The following is a 13,734-nucleotide window of genomic DNA, read 5'->3' as shown; positions in this document are numbered from 1 at the left end:
CCCTTTTTTCACTTTAGGTTTTAACATGTGCTACTTCTGGACAGATCCAAGACATTAGTAGTAGAGAAAAGCTGGAAAGTTACACCCAATTATGAAGAGACCGATCATCATCTCCCTTAACATGGGGAGTGACCAACAAGACAAGCTAAAAAGTAGTAAAGGACAAATGTTTAGAAGCCTATGGGATTTCTGAAACTGGTGAGCAATATTTCCTCCAATTTGATTTTCTCTCTCCTGGGAACTGTAAAAAAAGCGAACAGGAGTTAGCAGCCAAGGAGCAGTGCAGGGTGGAAAAAGAGTTGTATCCAAGCCCATCAACCAAATGGAAAGTCAGAACAGGCTCAAGAAATCAGATCTAATTGAGAAACCATGGATTCAGTCAGCTAGTTAAACTTCCTGGGCACTTGTTTGTGTTCCCCATCCCAGTTTGGTACCCAGCTGCATCACAAAGGAGCTTTGCAATATCAGGTAGTGTGAATACCTCAATCCCATGTAGCATAATCCTGTATAAGTAACAGCCTCACCCAGTGATTCATGCAGGCTGGAATAATCATTACCCAGGTACTCAAAAGAATTAGATACCCCTGCTCTCATTCCAACAGCATGTAACTTGTGAGATCCCCTCAGAAATGGCATCTGGATCCTGGTGCAATAGCTACGGTGACCAAATACTGTTCCTAGCTGGTGTCCCTGACACACAGAGAAGAGTTTCTCAATGTTACAGCCCACTGAAATCAGTGTGGATATGCTGAGTTATGTCTGACCATAGGCACAGTGGGCTTGATCATTGCCTTTTGAAATCAAGAGCAGACTTCTTCCTCTGAAGCAGTGGGGTTTGGGCCTGCCCCTGTCAGGGTTGTGCTTATTTACCAGCACTCATAGTGAAGTCGGTAGGAAGTGCAGGTACTCTAGCAGTGAAGCTCTCAGTCTGTAGTCTCATTTGGCAAGCAAGTTTCCAGGGGAAAAATTACACAGCAAAGCAAATCACACCATGGTCTAAGTCACCAATCTGAGCAAATTCTTTGATTCTCGTTGCACGGATCCACATTCAATTCAGTTGCTGATGTATTGACCGTGATGGCAGCCAAGAAGGCAACAGGCTTTCCAAACCACTGTTGAGTGAAGTACTTATTCACCAGCAGAGAACAAGGATACAACTGAATATGTCCTACTTGCTATTCTTACACTGGTTGTATTCTGGAGCTGGGACATGGAAGGGATGGGCTAGAGGAAGCAAGTGTTGCCCCATTGCAAACCATCTACTTCTCATCAACTAACCTAGATACCCATCCGCTCCTGTCCTATCGTCCTTCTGCCCCATTGCCCAATGACCTGTTCAGGGAAGATGATTGCAAAGACAGTGGGCTAGAAATGCTATGGGTCTGGTTCCCAGGGCTCATAGATGCGTGTTCAGAGCCCCTTGATTAGAGCTGGTGCATATATGGAGATGATTTCCTTCTATTACTCACTTCCCAAGGAAGTCTTTCCACGGAAGCATTGCTCATCTTAGATTAATTCCCTTTTTTGTCAGTTTATCAATGTGAATGCCATTTGGTCTCACACCCTGCAGCCTGGAGAGATTTCAGCCTTTATCTCCCTGCAAGTCCTGCTGGGATATGTGGAAGCAGGAAAAAACAGCCTGGAAAATAATTAGATCTTACACAATTTTGTTTTATTTTTAAACTTTACTGTAACTGACAGATCCTGTTTCCAGTAAGACTGGTGCATGTGCATGCTGATTCTTTTTCCTAGTTGCATCCTGCACTCTGAAGCCAGGAGTATCACTCCAGACTTGCTCCCATTTAAATGTGATTGGAATCTGACCGCAGATCTCAGTTTAGGCTCAGCTCCCTATCACTGCTAAGCTTATGTTCTCCACCTGTCATTGACTTGACCGCAATTCACTCAGGATGATCATCTTCTTACCATGCCATGTTATGGAACAGCTCAGGAGCAATTAATGATTGTAAGAAGAGAAAACAAAAAAACCCAAATGAAAACCACCAACAACCAATCTAGCATATTTTGATTGTGATATTACTGAGACTCAGACATGTACACGCATATATTGTAAAGCACAAACCCTCAGTACTGTGCTACGCTTCAGCGTTCTGCACGTGGGAAGGCTTTGATGGCACGCTGCAGCTGCCGTGACATTCTGGGGATGTAAACAATGCTCAATTTCTAAAAAGATGCAATACCCTTTCTGAGACAAATTACCACGGCTGGAACAAACAGGCTTTTGGGAACACAGCCTTTTTTCAGCTCTACATAAAAGTTTTTGTTTGGAGGGGCTATCTATATATGGCAATTTGGAAATTCCCCATTTGGAAAGGAAACAAAGCAGCTCTGCAGCACTGGAAGAATGAGGTGAGTAAAAGCTCCCCCTTGAACTCCAGGGAAGGCTCGTGCAGCCCGGTGCAGGTGGGCAGTTACCCAAGGTGCCAGTAATCCAACTTGACTGCATGCACCAGGGCTGGAAGGCAAGACCGCTGCCAGCTCACGCTGAGAAATTCAGCTCCATTCTGACACAGAAGATGCAGATAGGAGCTGAATCACCGACAACATTCACAGCTGACTCCAGGTTTTCCTCCCAACACTGACCACACATGGCTCACCTGACTGCCCCGCTATGTCACAGTTAACTTTTAAAAAAGCTACAGGCTGTGTGGCTGGAGGGCATGAACTTGAACTCCACCGACTCCAGAAATGCCATTCGGACTTACAGCAGAGAGGATCAGGCCCTGTGTTGCCAGTTCTCAGTTAACAGTGTGTCATGCAGTCTCCAGCCTCAAGTCAGCTCTTATTTTTGTTTGACTTGGAAGACAAACTACAAAAATAGACATGTTTACTCCCTGCATTCACCAGTTTTATTTTTCTCAAAAGTTGCTCAGTGACTAGGAATGACTCCACAGTGAAGTAAAGGCTAGCTTATAGATGATCTCTTTCATTCCAAAGCATCCTAAAAAGTCATCCAGCACAAAAATACAGCCACTTCTGAGGTGAAATGCAGTAGCTTTTCAACTACTTGCAGCAATATTAAACTAAAGCTTAGGACACATGAAAAAATTTGCAGGACAGATCTACTCTGGAAGAATGCAACCGCCCAAATTAGAGTAGTATCAGTATACTGGGAAAAGCTGCTTCCTATCCTAATATCGAAGAACTAGCTTCAGAGTTACCAGGACCCTCTTAAAAATAGCCTGGTAACATCCTGCAATAAGAAAATACTCCTCCAGAAACAGTGCCATGGATGGGCACTCTTCCTATTTCCCTTCCAGCACGGTGCTGTGCCAGGACACAGCATCCTAGTTTTCTCTTGCATACATTTGCAGCAGCCTATTTCAAAATGAAAGAATTTATGGAAATAACACACAGGTAGACACAAGCGTGTCAGATGTCTAATGCACAGAGAGGGATGAGGTTATCTAAGCAATTGCTTGCTTATGCTAGGGGCTTCAGTTCCCTCTGGCTCCCAGGCAGCATACAATTTGCTCCTCAGATTTTATGAAATTTTATGAAATATGTGCTTGGATGAGCTCTGAAGGAGTCAGCTTGTCACAACGCATCACTTCTCAGACACCAAAGTGACTTACTGCCCCCAGGATCCTTCTGAGCTGAGATGGAATGGACCAACAGCTTCAGTTCCTCTCCAATTCCACATCCTAGGCATCTCCTGGTCTCTCAACACAAGTCTGCCTTGAGGAATTCCAGACAGTATCAGCACTAGACAAGGGGCAGTGGAGCTGGACATCTGCCCAGAAAGGAAGAGAACCTAGTCCTTCTGACAGGCCACAAGACAGCCTTCAGCTCTTTTGAACTCCAGCTTCTCAAAGGAGTTCCTAGCGCAAACCAGCCTCAGCACACGATGCCTCTTTACCTGCCATCTCTTGTGGTTTCAAACCTGCATTGAATCTGTGGGTAACGTTATTGCAGAGAAATAATATCAGAGCAAAAGGAGATGGTAATTAATGCTGTTGCCAATTTGTCCTGAGAATTAGCATCAGGTAGATAAACTAAGTGGGGAGGGAGCAGTTTGCCAAGCAGGATGCCAGAGCCAGAGTTAGAATCCAGACAGATCCACGGTAAATAGTGTCTCCTCACTGCAGCTTATTAGTGCCAGGTTGCACCAGCTGTGCACTTGACATGTCTCTTGGGACTTAATCCAATTTGTCTGGTCCATTTTTACTTTTCTCGTGCACATTTTCATCTAAGGTTTGGTTCTGCTAATATTCTAGACAACTATAGCAGCCCACTAGGTCTTTGCAATGGCATTTAGAAAGAGCATCACAGAGTGACTGAAAAAGCACACAGTCATTTGAGTCATACCACAGCATTTTGGGAGTGGAGGCACATTTATAAGTGAAATGACTTTTCATTTATAAAGGGCCATTTTTTCCACTTTTCAGTGAGATGATGTAGCGGCTGTCAGTGCTGGAAGATGTGAGCAAGCTACTGAAGAATATCTTGATGAAATGAGCGTCTTGACTGCAAGCAAGTTTTATAGCTGGGGGGCGGGGGGGGAGGTGTTTGACCCCAGCCAGCAGCTAAGCATCCACCAGCAGCAAGAAACGCATGGGTCAAAGTAAGGACAGTTTAATGAGTGAAGCAAAGCCACATGTACAAGCAAAGCAAAATAAGGAACTTAGTACTTCCCATCAGCAAACAGATGTTTAGCCACTTCCTGAAGAGCAGGGCCTCAACACATAGAAAAGTTACTTAGGAAGACAAATGCTATTACCCCAGAAGTCCCCGCTTTTATTGCTTTTATTGCTGAGTGCATCATATATTAGGGAATATCCCTGTTGTCAGTTCAGGCCACCTGTCCCACCTGCATCCCTCTCAACTTCTTGCACACTCCCAGCCTACTCAGTGGAGGGGGTAGTGGGCATAAATGGAAAAAAGAAAGCCTCAGCAGTGTGCAAGCACAGCTCAGCAATAGCCAAAACACTAGTGCATTATCAATGCTGTTTAAGTGACAAATCCAAAACACAGCACCATACAGGCTGCTGTGAAGAAAGTTAACTCTGTTCCAGCCAGACCCAATAGACTAGGGCAAATCATGAGACTGCAAAGTGCAATAAAGAGCTGACATAGGATGTTGAAGCAATGGAAGGTGATGCTTTGTGCACCCTTTTCTTCACAGCATTCAGGAGCTGAGGTTGGATTCCAAGGTGTCAGGCAAGAAGAGCAGGACCTGGGATCCTGTAACAGAGAAGCAGTTCAGCAAGAAGACTGTCTTCAAGGCAAGTCCAGCATCCAGGGGGACTGGGAAAGTGGTGGACTTGACTCTCCTCTGTCCATCCAGTCACCTGTCCAGGACCAGAATACTGAGTGCTCTAGCTGCCTCAAAAATGGGCTTGTGACAGCATTGGCAAGGCAGTCCCAGAAGGCAGGTCATAAATGCAAGCACTGTTCCTTTATCACTGTTTTTGTTTGTTGACATTTAGTGGATATGAGCAAGAACCAGAGGGAACAAAGTAGAGTCAGCTGGAAGGGAGAGACAGGGCCAGCTTCAGCCGGTAGGTCTTGGTGCTGCTGCATTGCTTCAGAGCTGATGCAGAGTTGTGACCTTGCAAACTCCACCACCTGTTGAAATTGCCCCAGCGCAGCTTGTGGAGCAAAGCTGCTGATATCAGGCCAGCTTATCTGCAAGCCAGCTCCCATCACCAGCCAGTAAAATTGTCCCAGACCTGAGAAAGTGTGCCCTAAGTGAGTAGACCATTCCAAAATTTAGCTGCATCTGATGTAATCCATACATCAGGGCAAGAGATCACATAGTTATACTGTTGGGCATACAGGAACTATGTTTTAATGACATAATGCTCCTATTGTCTTCAGGACAACTGGCCCAGAGCTAAGAGCAGCTGCTGCTTCTTTCACATTTGTAAAGGCATTTACATTCATTTAAGTAAAAACTGCGGTTATGGACTGGTATGGGGCTTTGCACTGTTATTTTTGAGCCAGCCATAAAAAACAGACTTGACTGTTGTTAACAACCAATATATACGGTTTCATCATGGGCTGAAAGCGATGATCTTAGGAAAAACAGACCTCTGTATGCAGCAGCACTTTGAGTCAGACATGTTTATGACATAGTCATGCAGCAGCCTGACTTTCTGAACTGCAGCTGGGCCAGTTTTGTTTACAAGCTCACCAAATTGCATGGAGTTCAACCAGCTTCTTGCTTTCACCTTGCCTCTGGGTTCTAAAGTGTTTTAAATTTGTAGGAACAAATGAAATCATTTGTGGAGTTCCAGGAGCAGGTCAAAGAGCAACCCGATACAGAGGGGAGAAAAGCAGGAGGGCTGGATGCCAGCAACGCAATGCGGAGCTGAAGCACTCGGGCCTGACTAGTCTGCCACAGTCCAGGCTCACTTTCCCATCTGAATTCAGGGTACCTGGGGCCCAGAGATTTCATTTTCTCCTTGCTCGTACCTGGAACTGTTCTAATTCCTTTGGCTTAGTGTAACTACTCACAGCTAGGGTAGGCTACCCCGCACAGATATATAGTAGTGAAGGGGTAAAACAGGAGAAACACCAAAAGACAATGTAAGTGGCTCATTGCTCATTCAGAAGCTTCTGGATTTATCCTTTTGTCAGGTAGGTCAGAAATAGCTAACAGCTCTGGCCTTGTCTCTCCCAGTTACTGTGGAGGCTCCTCTTTTGTGTGCAGCAGGCTGAATTAATAACCGTTGGGTTGTCATAACACATCCTCCACCCCACTATGCTAGTGGCTGTCCACATGTATCAACTTCCCTGCCAAGGCAGAGCTGACAGACAGAGCTCTTTGCTTCACTGCTTCAGTCCTGTGCTTTCAGCTCAGCCCAGGACTAGGAAAAAGAGCAGGATAGGGAACGCTAACCCCCCAAATAAATAGGCAGGACACAGGCTCAGCCATCCTTGTGTGTACAAAAGCCGCAGAGTCCCCCAAAATACATACTGTATGTGCAGTGATCACAAGCCCAACATTAATACTAGAGGAGGAGGACACAGACGTGCAAAAACAGTTGACTTCTGGAGCCTGAGTCTTTACAAGAACTGGATTCTCAATCCCTGCTTTGCAACAACAATGTTGCCATAATTAAGTGGGTAGAAGTTACAGGTAAAGAGCTAAGTGCCAAGAACTGCAACCATCATAGTCCCTAGCAGAGACTAGGGCCCAAATCTCTTTCAAGGACTGGAAAACTTGTGTTCTAAGCTTCAGAGCTGCCCAGTCACAGAGGATTTACAGAAGAGTGGCTGATTCAGACCACAGAGATTCCTATATCCTTGCTGAACCAGCTTCTCCATGCAGTTCATAGTACTTCCTTGGACTTAGCTGGGCACATGAGCTTAATGGCTCTGAAGAGGGGGGAAACCTCTTACATTTATGCCTGAGAAATCATGGGCATTTACAAACAAAAAGGGGGCAAACTCCTGGGGGAGAAGTTATTGTGTTTCTCCTGAGCTGCAGAGTCTGGCAGGAAAGTGCAATGTCATCCTGCTATCAGGGTGGAGAGCAACAGCCATGCTATAGTTTAACCAGAACATTACACTGTAGTGGACACCAACCCCACTCCAAAGCACTCTTAACACCTGGCTTCAGCAGGGAGGAAAACACTAAAGGGTTTTCCCTGCAAATGCCTTTCATTCCAGGTCTGATATTTTCAGTAAGTGGTCCCTAGAGAATATTAGCACCCTTCATGTTAATGTGAAATCTGTTCCCTTCCCAAAGCCAGGCTGCACTGCAGCCCTTTGGTCAAATCCAAAACAGCATCCTTGCCAATGGGACACACTGGACAGGACTGACTAAAGCGCAAACAGGATTTGTGGCTGGTTGTAGAGGACTTACCAGCATACTGGCTCAGACTCCGCTTTGCATGTGGAATCAGAACCTGGGAGTTCTAGCAGAGATTCTCTAAGACTTCAGATTCCTGCTTCATTTTCTTCACAAGACAGGATTTTACTGCATTTTTCCCAGCTGGGCCCAGACTGCAGTCTCACTTTGCTTGCCAGGAACCAGAGTAGCTTTGAAAATTGGACCTACTTCTAAGCAGTAGAAATGAGGTCTGGATGCAGCAGTCAATTTTTAACCAAAGGCTGTTCTTTGGAGTGGATGATTTTCCTTATTGCTTGACTTTTATCCCCTATCTCTATCCTGTTAGGAAAGCCCAGACAATTGGGAAAAGCCAATTTTAAGAAAACTTCCTTAGAACTGGGTTTCCTGAGGAATTTCCAGCTACGCAATAAGCTGCAATTTCCCATTGAACAGCAAGTTCTCAGTCTTGAGAACTCTCAGCTTCTCTCAATAATTGTAATCTCTTAACATGTCAGCCTGCGAGAGAGAAGACAATTTGGAGCAGCCTGCAGGCACACACACGAGAGCAAGACATGGTGGAGAAAACATTCTGCATGAATGCAAAGGAGACTCATGCATTCAGACAATCTTCCTGGGCTTGCTTGTCTGCAGGGTGCCTAAGGGAGGAGCCAGCAAAGAAACAACCAAGCCAAAGGATATCAGCTTCTCTCCTCCAGGAGGCTGGATTGTCATCTATTTTGTTTATTTCAGCTCCCATACCCAATTTCTTTGAATTGCACCAGTAATTTTTAAGACAGTTTTACAGCTTAATACCCCTTGCAGCTCTGCAGGGTCTGACAGACTGCTGTGTGTTTTTTGAAGGTCTGAATTAACTCCATCATGACTTATAGCAGCTTTCTTGGACAACGGCACTGTTCCATCCATCTCTGGCTCGCATTTCAAGCAGTGGCAAGTAGTGGTTGCATAAGGAGAGGCTATCAGGGCAGTAGCCCACCCCTCACAAGCTCATGCCCTGGTGCTACAACCCATTCAAGGTTTGGAATACAGCAGAACAAGCAGCATAGGATAGTTTCTGTTCCTATCAGCAAAGCGGCTGTATTTCAGGTGAGCTCTATTTTTAGAGGCTTGTCTAAATCTTGCCAGGCTCTGCTGAGTTCTTAGCTTTGGCCGGGGGGGGGGAAGCAAAGACATTGATGAATTGGCCTCTGAGCACCCATCAGACCTGCATCCAGTCACAACAGGAAAGGGAAGCAGTATGGGGCTTGTAAGTTCCTATCAGAAGAGGCTGCCTGACCCCACTTCAAGCACAGCTGCGTGAGTGCTGGCCAAGCTATGCTCTCTGCTCACAGCCTGGAATTCAGTAGAGAATGAGGCTGATTTTCCATCAGCCTCAATACCCAGGTGACAGCTCCGCCGGCCTCCTTCTCTGATGAGGGGCAGGAGAGCAGAGCTACCAGTCGTCTTATTTTTACCCTCATGCCAGCAGCCTTTGAGACTAGGGAAGCTTAGTTTCAGAATAAGTGTAGTCTGAAAACTGGCATGCTGGGAGGGAACAGGTTCAGCACCTACAGCAGAAGAGCACAACTGGACCAGTCTGGCACAGGGATTTCCAGAGTCCCGCTATAGAGGTCATTTCTTTGGTCCAGGCTGCCAGAAAGGAACTGACCTTTGGTTTCGGGGTTTAGAACTAGACTGCCACTAGGTAGGCTTTGCTGAGGGCTCACTTTTCATCTGAAGCTTTTCACCCTCCCTCAGTAATAAGGCAAAAACATCTGAGCAGGAACAAGGCTTCAAGCACAAAAAACAATCACCCTTTTTGTCCAAACCCAGCAAGGCAGCTGGGGAGTGAGTGGGAGGAAAGGGAATAACTCCCTGTGCTGTCTGCAGGGCTCCTCCAGCCCAGCTGACCTTGGCTAGCTCACTCTGTGCTCCTGTAACGCTTGGCAACTTGTCCCCCCATGCTGGTTAGCATCTGAGTGGGGATTTTCTCTCCAGCCTCCACGGCAACCCCTGAAAGCCCTTGGTTTACAACTGTTCTCCTCCCATATGCCCTGCCTCTCCTTTTCACAGGTCATAGCATGGGTTGAGCTGTGAGTCAGATCTGAGTTCCTCCTTCAAGGCACTGATTCTTCATTTTCCACGTGTTCAGCAAGTTCTAGAGATGTAGATGCCTTGTGGATGCAGGCTTTGGTGCCTACAAGCCGCAGACAGGATGAGACAATCAACATGCTGCCCCACACAGCAAATGCTGGAGAAAAGTACTACCTTCTGTCACATTAAAGCCAACACCACACCGAGCGAGTGGACATCAGCGGAGTCAAGCATAAAACCAGACAACAAGCTACCACCTTCCCCTACCCCATATCACCATATCCCACAGTCTTTCCACGTGGGAGTCTGGCTTTTCTGGCACAAAAGAGCAGAGCCAGTCAGGCTTCTGGAGCAAATGAAGACGCTTGCAAACTCAGGAGGGAAAGCACGCAGAGCAGCACATGCTCTGTGCCTGGGCAAGGCTGGCACTCCCCACACAAACCAACACTCAGGAGCTGGCAAGAGTCTCACACGTCCTTTTTTTGCCATCACAGGCTCCATTTGAGGTCAGTCGTTTTATAAATTAAAAGGGTAGAGGAGGGCTGCTGGGATTTCCAAGGACTGCGCAGTAGGCTTCCGTCTGCAGGCTGAAGGTAAACTTGCTGCTGAGAGTCAGGGACCAATTCCACCACAGGCCACCTGATGTAGGCAGAAGCCTAACTGCATCTGATGCCGTGTGACAGTCAACATGTGGGTGGCCTATTGGGGACACAAGCCTGTATTATTCAACTTGAATTCATTAATGGAAAGAGCCATACTGAGATCTGAGAGGGTGGGACGAACTTGCTGAAATCTAAAAGTAATGAGAGGGGAGGGGAAAAGACATCCTACCAACAGCAGGTTGCTGTTTACAGTTGAAAGAAGGCAGGTGGGGCACAGGGTCCTACATTAGAAAACTGGTTGCATAAACAAGCCTGAAGGAAACAAAGGGTTCTGCTGGGAAATGCTATGTCTGACAGCTATCCTTTCCTTATTGCCAAGTCCTGCCAGCCTTATACTCCTCCCACGTCAGACTAGGGAAATAGTTGCAATTCCAGTAGTCCATAAAGAAAGAGGTGACTTGATGCATGCAAAGCAATCAAAACAATTCCCATCTATTTTGGGGATAAGAGACTTTTGTTCTAGAGCTGGGTGCTGTAATGCCTGACCTAATGATGAAAGAACAATAAAAGCAAAAATATTCCCCTGCAAATAAGTGGTACAATTAGACAGAAATATCCTCTCTGCTCTCCACCCTTCCACGGAGGCACAGGCTCCCTCTGCAGAGATGAATTTGTTTCTTCAGTCAAGAAAGAAGAGACAGGTGATATGAATGCAGAACTCCATCCAGCCACCCACCAATGGAAACATCATACACTTTCTCTCTCTGCAAAAATACTTAACCAAAGCTTCTCTTGTTTAGCAGGCTCTATCCGTAGAGTTTCACATCTCACACCCAGCCCTGGTCCCTGCTCTTCAGCTTCCCGCAGCAAAGATGGTGAGCACAGAAGGCTGCACCACAGGCTTTTCAGGAATACTCTCTCTAAGCCACCAGTCCTGTACATAGGTCTATGCATGCTTAATTTAAGAGCAGAGAATAATTGCCATCATTCATGAGTTTTCTTAGGACTCTGGGAAGCTTGTAAACACTTGGGCATACATTACATAAACATTTGGACATCAAGTGTGTTGGAAGAACTAGAATTGGAATTGCAATCCATGGCAGTGGAGTACTTCACCAAGCTTGCTGCTCTCAGTTAGCAATACTGGTAATTTATTTACATTTACAGGGCTTTTTAGTTTAATTTTTCATATTGGTAGGATTATCTGGCCCTAGTCACACCCCTTACATCTCTAATTAGATCTTGCATATAGTCAACTTTAACAGCAAATGACCTAAAGCTCCACCACTAGATAGCACTGACTATCTCCCATACCTTAAACTGGAACATGGAGAACTAGAAAAACGCTGCAGATATTTCCCACTGGATTAGTCAGTAAATATATGACTAGAGCCACCCCAAAATACCCTGAAATAAATGTACTTGTCCTAGCAGTCTCCCTGGCTGAGCTCTGACTCACCCCTTTAGCGTTTTCAACTAAACACACCTCGCCTTCTACCCCATCATCTGCTCAAGTTACCTGAGGACTGCCACTGTCAACCTTCTTTACAAGGTAGTTCTTACCCACGTCTGTTTCAACAGATGCATGAAGTAGCATCAAATAGCACTAAGTAACAAATATATGCTGACATCTGGATCTGTGACTACACTCCTTACTTCCCTACAGGAGAGGAAAGAGAAATCAATCAATTAAGAAGCATTACTCGGATTGGAAAGGAATTTAAATCCATTGTGGGGTTTCTGAACAGATTAGCTTTGTGGAAGTCTGCCACTGCAGCAAATTCCTATAGAATGGTCCTAGAAACCGCTCAAAATGTGACAGGTCACTGGGAATGCCACTAAACATTCAGAGAAATAGCATGTCAGAAACAGCAACATAGAAACAGCTAAACACACACTAACACCGACCCACATCTCTATAAATGTTTATACTCAAATCCCGGTCTTTACTGAAAATGTGAAAATTTGCAGTTCCAGCCATTCCTCCGCTTCCCAGCTGCAGTACTGAACCATGTAAGAAATGAAGTCATACTTACCACTTCCACAGTCATTTTCCAAGAGAAGTAGCCGGGAAGCTTCGTTCAAATTGGGCTGCTCTGAGTGTGGGGTCTGCCCTAATCGCTTGTCCTGCTTGCGTGTCTATCATGCAGAGGAAGTCTGGCAGATCCTGTTTAGCAGCGTTCTCCCACACATGAGGCTTTTTCTGCCTCTGCACCGCTTCCTGGCACCTGTCAAGGATATTGCTGTTCTGGTATTTTCCCCATGAAAGGCACTCAGAAGTCAGTTAGAGCTTCTCTTTTCATGTGCTCTCTTTCCTCATCTCTGTGACAAGTTCTTGAGAGGCCATTGCAAGCTTGTCAGGAATGGAGATGGTGCATGAAACGTGATGGAGGGGTGTCACAGAGGGGCAAAGAAGAAAAACAGATGCAGAATGGAACTGTGAAACTGAAAAAAAAGGGGCCTTTTTTTTGCAGTCTTCCCCTGAGGCTGTTTATGTTATTGCTCGCATCATTATGCATGTAAGCTACCAAGACCTTCTCTCCTTGTGCAGAATTCCCTGCAGATCTCCAAAGCAGCGGTGAAGCTCTGGGAGTTCTTCATTCTTCTCTCCTGGGCCTTCAGACTAGGCTATGGCTGTATGTGAGGAAACACCCTTTGCCCAATTTTCACCAGCCTTTGATAGCTGGAGAACCTAGCAAAAACAGTCTTTCCAACCCTATATTTTAGACCTCTGACCCTAACTGGAATCAAACATTTTCCAGTATTTTAGATCAAAAAGCAGACAGTCAGTTTTAGTGCAGTGATTCCCAGACTCTTTCGTGTTATGGTTGTTCATTAATCAGTGATGACAAGACTTCTCTGTGTTGCAGTTTTGGAAGGAGCATGAAAGCTGGAGACAGAGCCTATGTCATGTAAGCTGCAGTAAGTATCCTAAATCCTTCTGTAGCAGACATAACCGTGTTAAAGAGGATGCCAGCAGGAATGCAAAGACAGATATGTCCTATGGTAGACCATAGCAAGGCACTCTGCATGTGAGGGGTCTCAAGCCCAAAGAGAAATTTTTTCATTTCTGGTTGTGAATGATCTAGACAGTGGGAGGAACTCCAACAGTGACCTCATGAAAATGTCTTGTGCCAGAGAAACACTTGGCCACGCTTTGGAGAGAATTTTTCTTGTCTCCAGAATGTTCATGGGGTTTTGCTGAACAGCCATATCCAGCAAGATCAACAGTGAGACGGT

At 45.7% G+C, this 13,734-nt stretch overlaps 1 protein-coding gene across 1 annotated transcript in view; it reads right to left on the bottom strand.

Annotated features, from left to right (window-relative positions):
- Positions 1–12,828, bottom strand: part of VWA1 (von Willebrand factor A domain containing 1) — a 34,315-nt gene extending 21,487 nt beyond the window's left edge. The window contains exon 1 of the mRNA XM_009922163.2: positions 12,531–12,828. Within this exon, the coding sequence (XP_009920465.1) occupies positions 12,531–12,545 (15 nt within the window). The 5' untranslated portion in view covers positions 12,546–12,828. The remainder of the gene's footprint in view (positions 1–12,530) is intronic.
- Positions 12,829–13,734: the final 906 nt, after the last annotated feature.

Source organism: Haliaeetus albicilla, chromosome 4 (assembly GCF_947461875.1).
Source record: "Haliaeetus albicilla chromosome 4, bHalAlb1.1, whole genome shotgun sequence".
Classification (NCBI taxonomy): Eukaryota; Metazoa; Chordata; class Aves; order Accipitriformes; family Accipitridae; genus Haliaeetus; species Haliaeetus albicilla.
Note: the sequence above shows the minus strand (reverse complement) of the source record. Positions and strands in the feature narration are given on the sequence as shown.